Raw genomic sequence first — 17,891 nt, 5'->3', positions numbered from 1 at the left:
ATACAAATTTCAGTTAAACATTGACTCTATTTTGAATGTTTATCTACTTACTTTATCAAAAAGCCATGTTTTCACGATCCATATGTTTTTTGAGAACTTAAAGATAATTTTAATTGGTTGGATTGTTGTAATTATGTAATTGCATCTTCAGTTTGATATGTTTAATCAAACCTTGTGATTTTAAAACTTCTTTATTTTTCAAGCTCTGATTCTTAATCTCTCTTGTTTGGCTGATCTACAGAAAAGAAATCAACCCAAAGAACCACCTAAAGTGCCCAAATCTGTTCCATTCTTTATTCCAACTATTCCTGGCCTTGTCACTCAATTTGCTGCTGAACAACAACAAACCACTGAGGATCAGGTAGGTGGAAAGCTAGTGGTGTCTGATATAAGCTTATGGTGATACTGACATTATTCAAGACAGACCATAAGCCTGTACCTGAATAATTTAACAGATCATAGCAGTTATTGCTGTTCTTCGGTTATGTTTTCTTTGTAAATGTTACCAGTGTGTGGTAGACATGTCATAAGTAAAACTATTAAGTGGCGTTTAGAAATATCGGCCGAGTTTGTTCAAGCATCACAAGATCCATCTCAATTGCATCATCATAAAAAGACAGTAAGATGTTTTCCTTTAGAAATTGTATGAAAAGTTTAATTTATTTGAATTTAATGATAGTAATACAGTCAAGGTACAAAATGATGGAGAATTGCTCATAATTAATTTTAACACATGGTGGAGATGCCAGTGTTAGACCGGGGTTGACAAAGTTAAAAATCACATAACACCAGGTTATAGTCCAACAGGTTTATTTGGAGGTACAAGCTTTCGGAGCTCCTTCTTTAGGTAGCTTGTGGGGCAAGATCACTGGACACATAGGACAAAGATCAAAGTGTCATACAACTGATATGATGTATTGAACAAACCTAGATTGCTGTTAAGTCCTTAATCACTTAGAATGGATTTGCAGGTTTCGATTCATTAATATGCAAACCCTAGAACTTCTTTCAAGTCACATTCCTAAGATAACTTAGGTTTTATTAAAAAAAGGTGACATCTCAGCTCAGACAGTGCATTAGATGTGCGAGGTTAGAGTCTGTCTGTTATCCCAACCTTGAATCTATTTCCAAAGTAGGGATTGATAAAATGTCACATGGACTGACTGCATCCAGATTGTGTGCTTTTTCAACAAAATAGAGTAAATCTGCAAATGCAAATTCATCCCATAGCCTTATATGTGTGCATGTACGTGAAAGAGAAAATGTGTGAATCTTTGTGAGAATGTGTGTGTGTGTGCATACTTGAATGTGATGGAGTATATGCCTGTGAGAGGGTTTGTGCATGAGTGTTAGAGTGTGAATGTCAAGAGAGAGCATTTGTATGAGGGAAGGTCTATGTGAGTATGTGTGCTTGTGAAGTGTATAGTGTAGTGGGGTCACCTGTAGTGCAACATGACCCAAAGATCCCAGTTGAAGCCATCCTCAACTAAGATCTTGGATCATGTCACACTATAGGTGACCCCACTACATTATACACTTCACACACACAAGCGCACACACACAAGCGCGCACACACACACACAGTCAGAAACACACACACACACACACACACATCCTCTCCGAGGCATGTACTCTGTCACACTCGTGCACATTTTCTGTCAAGCGCACGCACTCTCCCTCACAAATACACACACTGGGTGAATTTACATTTGCAGATTTGATTTTGCAGATACACTCTATTTTGTTCAAAAAGCACACAATCTGTGGACGGTCAGTCTTTATGACATTTTATCAATCCCTACTTTGGAAATAGAATAATAATGACTCTAACCTCGCACCTTTAATGCATTGTCTGAGCTGAGATTTCACCTTTTTTCTTATAAAACCTTAAGTTATCTCGGAAATGTGACTGGAAAGAAGTTCTAGGATTGACATATTAATGAATTGAAACGTGCTATCCCAGTCTAAGTGATTAAAGACTTAACAGCAATCTAGGTTTGTTCAAAACATCACATCAGTTGTATGACACTTTGATCTTTTACTATACATTCTGTGTCCTGTGATCCTGCCCCACTAGCTACCTGATGAAGGAGCAGCACTCCGAAAGCTTGTACTTCCAAATAAACGCGTTGGACTATAACCTGGTATTGTGTGATTTTTAACTAGTACTGATGATGAAACACACTGTAAAGGCTGAGAAACCAATAAACATTAAGACAATTGTGACATATTTCAGAGCAGGAGGTATGTTCTCAATTTTGTTTTTAAGACTACTTTTTAAAAAAAGTTATATTTTACACCTGAATTAATTTCTACAGTATTGCAAAATATAGATGTGCAGTGCAAAATAAGTGCTGAAATTCATAATTGATAACCAAAATTTTCAATTTTACTATGTCTTTTTATTTATTTTTAGTCCAAAGTGGTAAATCTGGGCGTATTGACTCAAAAGACAGAATTGTACTTGCAGCTGGAAGGTGCTTTAAACACCAACAATTGTAAGTAACTTGAACACAATGTACGTTCTTCACTTGAATGTATTTGATATTCCTTTTATTGATTATTTTTTTAAAAATACACTTGCCACTATTCAGCTTTTCTGCTAAAACTGGCCTGTGCCACATCTTGGTATGTTAGCAGAGGTAGACATCTAATGTCATTAACGTTTTGAAGACTTGGTTCTCCGTACGTTATGTACAAGTGATTTATTTCCTTACTTCACCATGTATTATCCATGAAAAGTAAGTTGGAAGGAACATAGGTTGTGCAGAAATCCATTTTTCACTCTTAATTTCTTGCCTGAAAATATTTCTTTCTTTTGCTTTGTATTTGTTGCAGCTGGAACTATGTTCTTGTGATTTAGGAAATCCATTTAAGATTTTGAGTGAAGTTGATGTGCACAAGCCACATTATTTCACCCTATGTTCTACATATTTAAAAAATACTCAACTAAACAAGGCTTAAAAGATGTTTTTCATAGCAAACTATCACTGTGTATATCGTGCCTGCTTCTCTTAAAAGAATATGACAAATCCATTCCATGATTCACAAAAGCACACATGCCTGAAGAGTTTGTGTAGGAGGGAGGGTTTTAGATTCCTGGATTAATGGGTATGTTTTTGGAGAACGTGGGACCTGTATAAGTCTGATGGGTTGTGCTTGACATGAAGAGGACTAGTATCCTTGCAGGGCAGAGCTTTGCTGTGTTGTTGGCTTTTGGGATGGCTTGGTGAAATACGGAGTGGAGTTACAAAAGGAAGTGATGCAGAAATGTAAAAGAAAAACCAAGTCAGTCTGGAAGATACAGCATGCATTAAGTTAAGGCGCAAAGCTGACATTTATTTTAATGCAAGTAGTTTTTTCAGGAAGGCAGATGAGTTTAGGATGATTGATTAACATATTTGGAATTTATATTATAGCTGTCACATAGATATGATTGAGGGAGGGGCAAGACTGGCAGCTCAACATTTCGGGATATAGATTCTTCAGGCAAGACAGATGTTAAAAGAAAAAGTGGCATCACAATATTGATCAAGGAGTCAGTACAGCAATGCGGAAAAATAATATCTCAGAAGAATCCTCAACTGAGACCATATGGGTAAAACTTAAAAAAACAAAAAGAGGCAGTCACATTGTTGGGTGTGTACTATAAATGTCAAATAATCAGGAGGAGAGAGAATGGCAGAAATTAAGGCAAATTTCAGAGAAGTGTAAAATGAAAAGGTAATAATAGTGGGGGATTTCAATTTCTCTACAGCTAAACTGGATAGAGAAAATGCAAAGGCTGAGATGGCATGGAATTCTTAAAATATGTTAAAGAGAACTCTTTAAGCCAACACGTACAAGAGTGCGATGGGGTGATGCTGGACCTAATTTTAGGGGATGAAACCAGGCAAGTTGGAGAAGTGTCAATGGGGAAGCATTTCAGTGACTATAACTCAGTAAGATTTATGGTATTCATGGAAAAGAACACAGATGGAGTGAAAATAAAGATTCTGAATTGTGGAAGGAAAATTTTAATATGATGAAACAGGATCTAGCCAAAGTAGACTGGGATAGGTTGATTGTAGGAAAATCTATATCAGAGCAATGGAGTCTTTCAGAAAGGAAATACAGTGCACAGGATCAACATGTTCCCATGAAGATGAAGATTGACACTAAAAATTCCTCAGAACCCTGAACGTTAAGGAATGTACAGATTAGATATTGGAAAAAACGAAGCTTATTTAAAATCTAGGCCTCAAAAACATTAGAAGCAATTGATGCAAGGTGTTACTCAAAAAATAAATTAGGAAAGTGAAGAGGGAGCATGAGAAAACACTTGCAGTTAAAATAAAGGCAAGTCCAACAACATTTTAAAAAGTATAATAGTGGTAAGAGGATAAACCGAGATGGAATGGGGACTTGTTATGTGGAGCTGGAAGATGTAGGTGAGGTTTTAAAAGAGTACTTTGCATCTGTATTCACTATAGAGGACAATGTAGATGTAGAAATGAGGAAGAGGACTGTGATATTTTTGAACAAATTACAATTAAGAAGAAGGAGGTATCAGAGGATTTAGAAGAGTTGAAAGTAGACAACTGCTGTAGGTGGTAAGGGAGGTAATGAAAAGGGTTTTGTCATTAATTTACAAATTCTTGTAGCCACAGAAGAGTTGCTGGAGGACAGAAGAATATCTATTATGGTGCCATTATTTCAAGAACACTGTTAACCCATAGGCCAGTGAGTCTAACATCCGTGGTAGAGTCTAACATCCGTGGAACATTTGGAAAAATTCTGAAAGGTAGAATTAATCTGTCCTTTGAGAGGAAAGGATTAAATAAAGGTAGTCAGCATGGCTTTGTCAGGGGGGCAATCATATCTGACAGGCCTGATTGAATTTTTTGAGATGGTACCTAGGTGTGTGGATGATGGCAGTGCATTTGATAAAGTCTACATGAATTTCAGTAAGGCTTTTGACAACATGTCATATGGGAGACTGGTCGAGAACATAAGACCCCATGGAAACCAGGGCAAATTGGATCCATTATTGGTTTCGTAACAAGAGGCAGCGGGTGATGATCAAAAGTGGTTTTTGTGACTGAAGCCTGTGTCCAGTGGTGTACTGCAGGGTCCATTCCTGGGTCCCCTGCTATTGTAGTGTAGTAGTAGGCATGAATGTAGGAGGATTGGTCAGTAGTTCAAAGATGACCTGAAAATTGGGCAATGTGGTACACAGTGAGAAGGAAAGCCATAGACTATAGGACAATATAGATGGGCTGGTCAGTGGCAAATGGAATTCTGCAAAGTGTAAAGAATTTCATTTAGGGAGGATTAATTAGGTATGGAAGTGCACAATAAATGGTAGAGCCTTAGGAAATACAGAATCTGAGAGAATCTGGTGTGCATGTCCACAAATTCAGTCAGTTGGATAAGGTGGAATATGGGACCCTGGCCTTTATTAATTGAGACATTGCATACAAGCGCTGGAAGTTACGATGTAGCAGTAAAAGACTTAGACCATAGCTAGAGTACTGTGTGCAGTTCATGTCACCACACTATAGGAAGGATGTGATTGCACTAGAGAGGGTGTAGAGGAGATTCACCATGATGTTGCCTGGCTAGTGTATTTCAGCTGTGAAAAAATAGGTAGGCTAAAGCTGTTTTTCTTGGAGTAGAGAAGGTTGAAAGCGAACCTGACTGAGGTGTACAAAACAGAGCATCAATAGGGTAGATAGGAAAAATGTTTCCTCATGGAGGAGGGGTCAGTAATTAGGAAGCATGGATTTATCTTAAAGTTAAAGAGGTTTATAGGGAATTTACGGAATAATTATTTCACCCAGAAGTTAGTGGGTATGTGGAACTCACTGTCCAAAAAGGTGCTAGAAGCTGGAATCTTCACGACAGTTAAGAATTCTTTAGGTTATCCTTGAAATGACATAGAATACAAGGCTATGTACCAAGTCCTGGAAAATGGGACTAGAGTAGAGGGGCGATTTATGTTTGCACCAGTCATCATCGATCGACTGAAGGGCCATTCTGTACTGTAAAACTCTGACTGTGACTGTGGAATCCAAGCTGCACACATTAGAAAGGTTGAGATTATCATCTTTGGAAAAGGGAAGGCTGAATGGAGATTTGACTGATCATGAGGGCAATGTTAAAGAACATTAAAAAGAAAACTGTTCCCAGTGGTGGAAGAATTGAGAGCAAGAGGTTTTCTGAATCAAATTATGGCACTCGCCACAATTTCTTTAGCAGTTGACAGTGACATCTTCCTGAAGTGCAATTAGGGATGGGCAAAAATGCAGGCTTTGTAGTGACCTCAATATCCTAAGAATACTCTTTAAAACGTTCATGTTCATAAATTATAAAGTCAGATTTGGATTAAGTGCTGGCATGGTCATCCTGCTGATGAGCCTGAGAAAAGGCAACGGAACAACAAATTATCTTTTGAGAAAATGTTCTGGATATCGGCTAGGTGCATCAAACAAGAGTGCAGTTGGGGTACTAAAGCAAGGCCTCCTTTAAGATTGAAAGAGAATATGATGAAATGTAAAAAGAGAGTGCATAATACATGAAAAGTGATTTATTTAAGTGAAAGTGAGGCTAAATGCAATAAGTTGAGAGAGCAAGTAAAGAGGAAAATGATGCTGGCAGAGAGGGAGTATAAAGGGATGGTAACTGGCAAAGGCAGCAAATGCCATTGCCATCATTACTTCCCTCCATGTCCTCAAAGTGGAGTGCCCTCTGCTACCCTGAGCTCATGGTAGTTTCTTGAGCAGTTTCCCCATGCACAAGAAGGTGGATGGAGTCAGAGGTCCTGAATTGAAGTTGCTCAAGTGGGGTCTGAGCAGAAGTAGTATGCTGACAACCAATTTAGGATTGTGACGCTAAACTACTGCAGCCAGAAGTCGTGGTGCACATTGGCACCAACGACATAGGTAGGAAGAGGGGTGGGGAGGTCATTCAGGAGCTCGGAGTTGGGCTGGAACCTAAAAGCTAGGACGGACAGAGTTGTCATCTCTGGGTTGTTGCCGGTGCCACGTGACAGTGAGGCAAGGAATAGGGAGAGAGTGCAGTTGAACACGTGGCTGCAAGAATGGTGTAGGAGGGAGGGCTTCAGGTATTTGGACAATTGGACTGCATTCTGGGGAAGGTGGGACCTGTACAAGCAGGACGGGTTGCACCTGAACCAGAAGGGCACCAATATCCTGGGAGGTAGGTTTGCTTTGGGGGGGGTTTAAACTAATTTGGCAGGGGGATGGGATCTGGACTTGTAGTCCAGCAAGTAGGTTAGCTGTTTTCCAGGATGTCCAAAAATGTAGGGAGGCTGTGGAGAAGGTAGCACTGACAGGGAATACTTGCGGACACAGAGATGGGCTCAAGTGTGTATACTTCAACGCAAGGAGTATCAGAAATAAGGTGGGTGAACTTAAGGTGTGGATCGGTACTTGGGACTACGATGTTGTGGCCATCACGGAAACGTGGCTAGAAGAGGGACAGGATTGGTTGTTGGAGGTTCCTGGTTACAGATGTTTCAGTAAGATTGGGGGCGGGGGGGGTGGGGTTGCTAATTAGAAATAGTATAAAGACTGCAGAAAGGTAGTTCGAGTGGTTTCTGCCTTTGGAGGTAGTATGGGCAGAAGTCAGAAATAGGAAAGGAGCAGTCACCTTGTTGGGTGTTTACTATAGGTCCCCCAATAGCAGCAGAGATGTGGAGAAACAGATTGGGAAACAGATTTTGGAAAGGTGCAGAAGCCACAGGGTAGTAGTCATGGGCGATTTCAACTTCCCAAATATTGATTGGAAGCTCTTTAGATCAAGTAGATTGGACGGGGCGGTGTTTGTGCAGTGTGTACAGGAAGCTTTTCTAACTCCGACCAGAGGGGAGGCCATATTGGATATGGTACTTGGTAACGAACCGGGATAAGTGATGGGCTTGTTAGTGGGTGAGCATTTTGGTGATGGTGACCACAATTCTGTGACTTTCACCTTGGTTATGAAGAGAGATATAGGTGCGTGCAACAGGGCAGGTTTTACAATTGGGGAAAGGGTAAAAACGATGCTGCAAGACAAGATCTGAGGAGCATACATTGGGAGCATAGGCTGTCAGGGAAGGATGTCGTTGAAATGTGGAACTTTTTCAAGGAACAGATACGACGTGTCCTTGATATGTATGTACGTGTCAGGCAGGAAAGAGATGGTCGTGTGAGGGAATCTTGGTTGACGAGGGAGGTTGAATGTCTTGTAAAGAGGAAGAAGGAGGCTTACATAAGGTTGAGGAAACAAGGTTCAGACAGAGCGTTGGAGGGATACAGGATAGCCAGGAGGGAGCTGAAGAAAGGGATTAGGAGAGCGAAGAGAGGGCATGAAAAATCTTTGGCGGGTAGGATCAAGGATAACCCCAAGGCCTTTTATGCGTATGTGAGAAACATGAGAATGACGAGAACGAGGGTAGGTCCGATCAAGGACAGTAGTGGGAGACTGCGTATTGAGTCGGAAGAGATAGGAGAGGTCTTGAATGAGTACTTTTCTTCAGTATTTACAAATGAGAGGGACTGTATTATTGAAGAGGAGAGTATGAAACGGACTGGTAAGCTAGAGGAGATACTTGTTAGGAAGGAGGATGTGTTGGGCATTTTGAAAAATTTGAGGATAGACAAGTCCTCTGGGCCTGACGGGATATATCTTAGGATTATGTGGGAAGCAAGAGAGGAAATTGCAGAACCGTTGGCAATGACCTTTTCGTCTTCACTGTCAATGGGGGTGGTGCCAGGGGACTGGAGAGTGGCGAATGTTGTGCCCCTGTTCAAAAAAGGGAATAGGGATAACCCCGGGAATTACAGGCCAGTTAGTCTTTCTTTGGTGGTAGGCAAAGTAATGGAAAGGGTACTGAGGGATAGGATTTATGAGTATCTGGAAAGACACTGCTTGATTAGGGACAGCCAGCACGGATTTGTGAGGGGTAGGTCTTGCCTTAAAAGTCTTATTGAATTCTTTGAGAAGGTGACCAAGCATGTGGATGAGGGTAGAGCAGTGGATGTAGTATACATGGATTTTAGTAAGGCATTTGATAAGGTTACCTAGTGGGAAGTTTGGCCAGTTGGATAGAGAACTGGCTAACCGGTCGAAGTCAGAGTGGTGGTAAATGGTAAATATTCAGCCTGGAGCCCAGTTACAAGTGGAGTTCTGCAGGGATCAGTTCTGGGTCCTCTGCTGTTTGTAATTTTTATTAATGACTTGGAAGAGGGAGTCGAACGGTGGGTCAGTAAATTTGCAGATGATACGAAGATTGGTGGAGTTGTGGATAGTGAGGAGGGCTGTTGTCGGCTGCAAAGGGACTTCGATATGATGCAGAGCTGGACTGAGGAGTGGCAGATGGAGTTCAACCCTGTCAATTGTGAGGTTGTCCATTTTGGAAGGACAAATAAGAATGCAGAATACAGGGTTAACGGTAGGGTTCTTAGTAAGGTGGAGGAGCAGAGGGATCTTGGGGTCTATGTTCATAGATCTTTGAAAGTTGCCACTCAGGTGGATAGAGCTTGTAAGAAGGCCTATGGTGTATTGGCGTTCATTAGCAGAGGGATTGAATTCAAGAGTCGTGAGGTGATGTTGCAGCTGTACAGGACCTTGGTAAGGCCACATTTGGAGTACTGTGTGCAGTTCTGGTCACCTCATTTTAGGAAAGATGTGGAAGCTTTGGAGAGGGTGCAGAGGAGAATTACCAGGATGTTGCCTGGAATGGAGAATAGGTCGTACGAGGATAGGTTGAGAGTGCTAGGCCTTTTCTCATTGGAACGGCGAAGGATGAGGGGTGACTTGATAGAGGTTTATAAGATGATCAGGGGAATAGATAGAGTAGACAGTCAGAGACTTTTTCCCCGGGTACAACAGAGTATTACAAGGGGACATAAATTTAAGGTGAAGGGTGGAAGGTATAGGGGGGATGTCAGGGGTAGGTTCTTTACCCAGAGAGTGGTGGGGGCATGGAATGCGCTGCCTGTGGGAGTGGCAGAGTCCGAATCATTGGTGACCTTTAAGCGACAATTGGATAGGTACATGGATAGGTGCTTAAGCTAGGACAAATGTTCAGCACAACATCGTGGGCCGAAGGGCCTGTTCTGTGCTGTATTGTTCTATGTTCTATGTACTGATTCATTTGTGTGTTCTGAGGGCTTTATATTACACAAGACCCTGTTCTTCGCAGAGAGAAAGAGCACTGCCTTTTCCAACTCAGCAAAAAGGTGACAGCTATTATCTGGTTTATTTCTCAAGACAATGCCTTGACCAATTATAGTAAACCTCTCCATTTAAAAAAAAACTTGACCAATTAACTGTCTGTCATTAATTAGTGTACTCTCAATAGTAATACTTCTACCAATCAGAAGAGCAGAGTTGCAAATCAGTCCGCACTCTCCCCTCATTCAGTATACATATTGTCTTTCCTTTTGTATTTCTTGTGTTATAGGCAAGTCAAAAAGCTTTGACAAAATGTCTTTGCAGCATTACTTAATATCTCTATTTCTTGTGTATAATTCTACTGATTCAGCTGATTCTGCATCAAAAATATAAAAATCTAATTGAAGATAATATTTTCGCAGTGCCAGCTATGTTTTAGAATTCAGAAGTATTTTGAACAAATGCGTTTTCAAATGTTTCAAAGGAAGTTAATATTTCTTGTGGTTTCTTGCAGATGACTATGCAGTTAAACTTATGAAAGAAATGGGACCATCAAATATTGACATTGAGTTGAGGGGCTTGGCCCCGGAAGGAGGTGGTTCTACGGAGGTTATGCTGAGCTTTCTGCAAATGATTAGCAACATGCTTTGTAGCAAGCGTGATTTTGAATTGGCTCAGGCCTATCTGGCATTGTACTTGAAGGTAATTGGAGTTTTCATTGGAAGCAGAAAACTTATTTTTCATATTGCATCCATCATAGATTGTAAGAGTATAATACAATTTCTTGGAAGCGCACTTACTAAGAATGCACAATGAAATTGTAGAGATCAGGTTTTATTGCAATTAGTTTGTGGCTCCTACTTTACATAAACAAGTTCAGTTTATTTTCCTTCGGAAATGTACTTTGCCTTCAGTTGTCAAAATCTAGCATGAAAGTCCGCAGCATTTTAAAGTACAGCAAGTTTAGTTTTCCCCAGTATCTTACAAACTGGCACTTCTGATAAAACTGGCAAAAATTATACCTCAAATACCAGAGGTTTACTGAATTATGGTGGTGTCCAAGTATGCTGGTTAGTGTCACACACATAAGGTGCAGGCAAGGAGAGAGGCATCCTCTTCAAACCTGAGCCACAAATGGGTTGAAGAACTTCCACTTTATTCTCACTTCTCGACTAGCATTAACCATGTATGTCTAGGTTTTTTTTTTGGATGGGGTACATACCTGCTGCCTTTATTTGAAGGTGGCCTTGCTTCGGTGGGGTTGCTGCTGTGTGCGAGCTAGCATATGGGCAGGATTGAGAGAGTGACACTGCAAGTTAACAAAACAAAGCACATTTCTCTTTTGGTAGTGGAGGGGAAGCAGAAAATTGCACATGTACGCAGAAGATAAATAGACACGCAGGCTTAAATTTGATCTGGGATAAATATTGGCTTTCAGGGTTGCAGTAAAGGCGTTTGGCTGTTAAGAGTTTTTGCCATATCAGTTGTATTCACATTAGTAACCGAGTTAGTTTATGAAAGCATTCCTTTTAAGTTGGTGCAGCAATGAAAATTGGCAAATAGCTACAAATGAGTGACAGTTGCAGGTGCAAAACGTGGAGAACCACTTCCAGTTCCAAAGTTACTGCACTGTGTACTTATATTGGGCCATAAACAGTGCTGTGCCTACAAAGATATTGATATTTATTCTGTGATCTGGTAGGCTGTCATTACTCTAGCTGGACCTTGGTAGTTTACCTGAAAAATATTTGATGATGCCGGAGGTCCTGTTTGCCATTTTAAAACTGTGGCAATGCAATTTGATGTTTGAGTTATGGTCACTCCAGTCATGTCTCTAGTGTGTGAAGTTGTCTACTTGAAACAGGATGAAGACCTGGGGATTGTGGTGAATCACTATAGGCCCACATTATATTTTTACAGACCTGATCAGATTGGCTGAGGAGTGGCAGATGGAGTTTAATCTAGATAAATGTGAGGTGTTACCTCATATTTTGTTTGAGCAAATCAAGCCAGGACTTGTGTACTTAATGGTAAGGTCCTGGGGAGTATTGCCAAACAAAGACCTTGGGGTGCAGATTCATAGTTCCTTGAAAGTGCAGATAGACAGGATAGTGAAGAGGGTGAATGGCATGCTTGCGTTTATTGGTCAGTGCATTGAGTAAAGGAGTTGAGAGGTCATGTTGCAACTGTACAAGACATTGGTTAGGCCACTTTTGGAATACTGTATTCAGTTCTGATATCCCTGTTACAGGAAAGATGTTGTTCAACTTGAAAGGGTTCAGAAAAGATTTAAGGATGTTGCCAGGGTTGGAGGGTTTGACCTTTAGGGAGAGGCTGAATAGACTGGGGCTATTTTGCCTGGAGCATCAGAGGCTGAGGGATGACCTTATAGAAATTTATAAAATAATGAGGGGCATGGATAGGGTGATGAGGCAAGGCATTTTCCCCAGGGTAGGGGAGTCCAAAACTAGAGGGCATAGGTTCAGGGTGAGAGGGGAAAGATGTAAAAGGGCAACAATTTCACACACACTGTGGTGTGTGTACGGAATGAACAGTCAGAGGAAGTGATGGAGGCTGGTACAATTACAACACTTAAGAGGCATCTGGATGGGTATATGAATAGGAAGGATTTTAGAGAGATTGGACCAAGTGCTGGCAAATGCGAGTAAATTAAATTCGAATATCTGGTCATGTGCACGAGTTGGACCGAAAGGTCTGTTTCTGTGCTTTACATGTCGATGACTCCACTTCAGTTGGGGTTGCAAGTGAGAAGGCTCTCTGCTGGCAAGTATAATTTAAGGCAAAGTTGCATTATTATTTTAGTGATTTATGCTGTGCATAGAGTATAACAGTGATGTACATACCCCAGTGCATATCATTTCTAATACTTGGTGTATGTTTTTACACTGATTATGTGGACCATTTGATCAGTTGGCAAATCTGGTCCCACAAGTGCTGGTTAATAAAAGGTTTGCTGTAAATCGGTAAAATTACATAGGTGTGGGTGGCACGGTGGCACAGTGGTTAGCACTGCTGCCTCACAGCGCCAGAGACCCGGGTTCAATTCCCGCCTCAGGCGACTGACTGTGTGGAGTTTGCACGTTCTCCCCGTGTCTGCGTGGGTTTCCTCTGGGTGCTCCGGTTTCCTCCCACAGTCCAAAGATGTGCAGGGTCAGGTGAATTGGCCATACTAAATTGCCCGTAGTGTTAGGTAAGGGGTAAATGTAGGGGTATGGGTGGGTTTCGCTTCGGCGGGTCGGTGTGGACTTGTTGGGCCGAAGGGCCTGTTTCCACACTGTAATCTAATCTAATCTAGAATTTTGCTGTGGGGGGGATGCATTTTATTTGAAGAATTATGATTTAACCTAATAGATAACCAATAGGTGATTCCACAAGAATTCAAAGGTTATAAATATTTAAGTTATTATCACACATTGTGGTGTATACAGTTTATTAGTTGGATCTCAGCTCAAGCCAGTGGCAATGTGCCAACTATTGTGTTATGAATAAATGCCAGACAATGTCCATCTCCAATAAGAGACACTTTAACCACCAACTCTTGACATTCAATGGTATTACCCACTGAATCCCCCACTGTCAACATCTTTGGGGTTACAATTGACCAGAAACTCAACTGGACTCACCATTTAAATACAGTGGCTACAAGAGGAAGTCAGAGACTAGGGATAATGCGGTGAGTAACTCACCTCCTGACAGCCCGAAGTCTATACAAGGCACAAGTTAGGAGTGTGATAGAATACTCCCCACTTGTCTGGATGGGTGCAGCTCTATGAACAGCCAAGAAGCATGACACCATCCAGGACAAAGCAACCCGCTTGATTGGCACCACATCTACAAACATTCAGTCCCTCCATCATCGGCGCTCAGTAGCAGCAGTGTGTACTATCTTCATGATGCACTGCAGAAATTCAAAGATCCATAGACAGCACCCTCCAAACCCACGAACACTTACAGCTAAAAGGACAAGGGCAACAGATACTTGGGAACACCACCACCTGTAAGTTCCCCTTCAAGCCACTGATCATCTTGACTTGGAAATATACCACCATTTCTTCATTGTCGTTCGGTCAAAGTCCTGGATTTCCCTCCCTACTGGCATTGTAGGTCAGCCCAGCTCACCACCACCTTCTCAAGGGAAAATAGAGATGCATTATTAATGCTGGCCAGCCAGCGACGCCCTAGTCCCACAAATGAATTAGGAGTAGCTGATTTGGCCTATCAAGACTGTTCTGAAATTGTACAAGATCATGGGCTCATCTGGTTACTCCACATACACCTTGAATTGTCCTCCTAAGTGCCAGATGAAGACTTGATAAAATGTTCTTTTTTTCCCAGCAATACTTATAATGTTTAATTAGATCACCTCTTCTAAACTCCAATGAGTTTAGGCTGAACATTTCCTCATAAGGTAAAGCTCTCAATCTAAGGATCAACAAGTGAACTTCCTCTAAAATGCTTCCAGTGCAAGCATATCCATTCTTAAGGGCATTGAAACTGTACACAGTATTCCAGATGTGGTCCCACGAATGCTCTGTGCACTTATAGCAAGGCTTCTCTACTTTCAAATTATACAGTCATCCTCTTCAGAGCTTGCATTCCTACTTAGTTTTGTATCATCATCAAGCTCAGAAATATTAATTTCTGTGTCTTTGAAATAGCTGTAAGTAGCAGAGACCCAGCACTGACCCTTGAGGCACTCCACTAGTCACAACCTCCCAACTTGAAAATGCCTCAAATATGCTTTCTATCTGTTAACTCCTCAGGAGTCAGTGTTGGGACTAGATGTATTCATGCTATACATTAATGAAATATCTGAGGACATTGTTGCTAAGTTTGCAGTGGAGAGGCTGCAGAAGGAATTGGACAAATTTGAAAAGTGGGTAAAGAAGTGGAAGACGGAAGACAATGTGGAAAAGTGTGAAGTTGTGCACTTCAGTAGGAAGAATACAGACGTAGACTATTTTCTAAATTGGGAAAGGCTTCAGAAATCTGCAGCACAAAAGAGACTTAGGAGTTCTACTTTAAGATTCTGCTAAGGCTAACATGCAAATTCAGTTGTCAGTTAAGAAGGCAAATGCAATGTTAGGATTTTTTACAGTAGAATACAAGAGCAGAGATGAACTGCTGATGAAGTGTATGAAGCTCTGGTCAGACCACATTTGGAATTTTGAGAGTTTTGGGCCCTGTATCTACAGAAGGGTTTTCTGAGGTTGGAAGGGTCGAGAGAATGAAGGGCTTCTCATGAGGAGTGCTTGAGGTCTCTAGGTCTTTTTTTGAGTTTAGAAGGATAAGGGGAGATTTCATTGAAACTCTCAATACTGAGAGGCTGGAGTGGACCTGGCAAAGATATTTACACAATTAAGAGCGATTAGGAACTGACGGTCTTACAGTGAAGGGACAACCCTTTAGAACTGAGATGAGGAGGTATTTCTTCAGCCAGAAGGTGGTGGATCTGTGGAACACCTTGCCACAGAAGACTGTGGAAACTAAGTCATTTAAAGCAGAGATAGGTTCTTGATTAGTAAGGGGATTGAGGGTTATGGGGACAAGGCAGGAGAATGGGGTTGACAAACATAACCGCCATGATCGAATGATGGAGGAGACTCAATGGGCCCAATGGCCAAATTCTGCTCCTATATCTTATAGTCATCCACTATCCCTACCAAGTCTTTTAAAATCCTAGGATGTAATCCATCAGGTCTAAAGGATTTATTGACTTTTTACAAAATTAGTTTCCCTCATACATTTTTCTGGTGCTGGTTATTGTATTCATCCCCCTGCCTCCATCACAAACATGTACTTTTTCAAACTACCACCAAAATTCCCCTTTTCCTTGATTGAACATGTTTCTACCACACATTCAAATAGTGCCTCCTCGACCATAACCATTCCTTGCATGAGAGAGTTTCAGCCTTGTATTACTAATTACTTTAAATCAGTGCCCTTTTGTTCTTGATCCTTTCACAATGGTTATCACTATCTCATAAGATTAGGAGAGATCTGGACATTGAATACTTCAACAGATCTTCTCTCAAGCGACTGTTCTCCTAAACCTGCCAGTGCCTTCACATCCTTCATAAAGTGTGATGCTCAGAACTGGATATATATTCCAGTTGAGGCCGAATTAACATCATACACGTTTGAGATAACTATCTTGCTCTTACATTTATGGCCCTATGATTCAATTCCAAACTGGATTCAAATTTAAACCATTTGTCATGGTGGAATTTAAACACATGTCCTCAGTACATTAACCTGGGGTTCTGGATCACTAGTCCAGTGACATTACCACTATGCCACTACCTCAATAATAAAACCATGATTTTGTATGCATTTTTAACTGGTCTCAACCTGTCCTGCAACCTTTAATTACTTATTTGCACACATATGCCCAGATCTGTCTGCTCTCACAGCCTATTTACATTTCTATCCTTTGGTTTATGTTGTTTCTCCATGTACTTCCTATTAAAATGTCTCACTTCACACTTCTCAGTATTGGGGTGGTACGGTGGCTCAGTGGTTAGCACTGTTGCCTCTCAGCACCAGGGACCAGGGTTCGATTCCTGCCTTGGGTGACTGTCTGTATGGAGTTTGCATATCCTCCTTGTGTCTGCATGTGTTTCATCCGGGTGCTCTGGTTTCCTCCCACAGTCCAAAGATGTGCAGGTCAGGTGAATTGGTCATGCTAAATTGCCCATGGTGTTAGGTGCATTAGTCAGAAGGAAAATGGGTCTGGGTGGGTTACTCTTCGGAGGGTTACTCTTCGGAGGGCACTCTTCGGAGGGTCGGTGTGGACTTGTTGGGCCAAAGAGCCCGTTTCCACACTGTAGCGAATCTAATCTGAACCTCATCGCCACTGTCGACTTTCTGCCAATTTATCGGAGTCCTTTCGAAGTTCTCTACTGTTGTCCTAGTAGTTTGTAGTGCCTTTGTTTTGTATCATTGGAAGAGTTTGAAATTGAGTTCCGCATACTTAGATCTAGATCATTAACATAGAGGAAAAATAAGGGATGCAACATTAACCTCGGGGAACTCCAGTATCAATCTTCTCGGCCCAAAAATAACTGTCAACAATTGCTTTCTCTTTCCTGCCAAGTCACCTACTTTTGCTCCAAAGATCTGTTTCTGTGTAACTGTTTCCATTGGTGGGAGGAGCAAGGCAGAGGTATTCAGAAGCATTAGCAAAACTGGAATCGATAGCAGTTGGTTTGGGGTTGAGATGAGTTCCCTGATGTTTGGAGTTCCTCAGGGTAGCTTCCTGTATCAAATCATCAGTTCCTTCATCAGTAACCTTCCCTCCATCGTAGAAGTAAACAGAATCTAACCATTGCCCCTTGACGTTCAATGGTGTTACCATCAGTTTGTCCCATTGTCAACATCCTGGGAATTATTATTTACTGGAGACCTGCCATAAAAATACTGTGGCTACAAAAACAGATCAGAGCAGGGAATTCTGCAATGCAACTCTTGATTCCTCAAAGCCTGCCTCAAAAGCAAAGTCAGGAATATGATGGAATTCTCCACTTGCCTAGATGAGTACAACTGCAACAAACATGGAAAGAAATCTGATGCCATCCAGGCCAAATTAGCTTATTCGATTGATCTCCCATGTAGCACCTAAAAACTTCATTCCCTCCACCACTGACACATAGCACATTCTGCTGACACTATCTACAAGATGCAAAAACTCACCACTGACTCACTCTTTG

General features: G+C 41.4%; 1 protein-coding gene and 1 long non-coding RNA gene across 3 annotated transcripts in view; one reads left to right on the top strand and one right to left on the bottom strand.

The window, feature by feature from the left end:
* LOC122560181 (uncharacterized) overlaps positions 1-17,891 on the bottom strand; it is a 52,096-nt gene that overhangs the window by 8,234 nt on the left and 25,971 nt on the right. The gene's annotated exons all lie outside the window — the stretch shown is intronic.
* wdr36 (WD repeat domain 36) overlaps positions 1-17,891 on the top strand; it is a 96,218-nt gene that overhangs the window by 76,271 nt on the left and 2,056 nt on the right. For both annotated transcript variants that reach the window (XM_043710509.2, XM_087998698.1), the window contains exons 20-22: positions 242-361; positions 2,417-2,498; positions 10,676-10,863. In XM_043710509.2, the coding sequence (XP_043566444.2) occupies positions 242-361; positions 2,417-2,498; positions 10,676-10,863 (390 nt within the window). The remainder of the gene's footprint in view (positions 1-241; positions 362-2,416; positions 2,499-10,675; positions 10,864-17,891) is intronic.

Source organism: Chiloscyllium plagiosum, unplaced genomic scaffold, assembly GCF_037043375.1.
Source record: "Chiloscyllium plagiosum isolate Xiang-an unplaced genomic scaffold, Cpla_swu_hap1 HiC_scaffold_2, whole genome shotgun sequence".
Taxonomy (NCBI): Eukaryota; Metazoa; Chordata; class Chondrichthyes; order Orectolobiformes; family Hemiscylliidae; genus Chiloscyllium; species Chiloscyllium plagiosum.
Note: the sequence above shows the minus strand (reverse complement) of the source record. Positions and strands in the feature narration are given on the sequence as shown.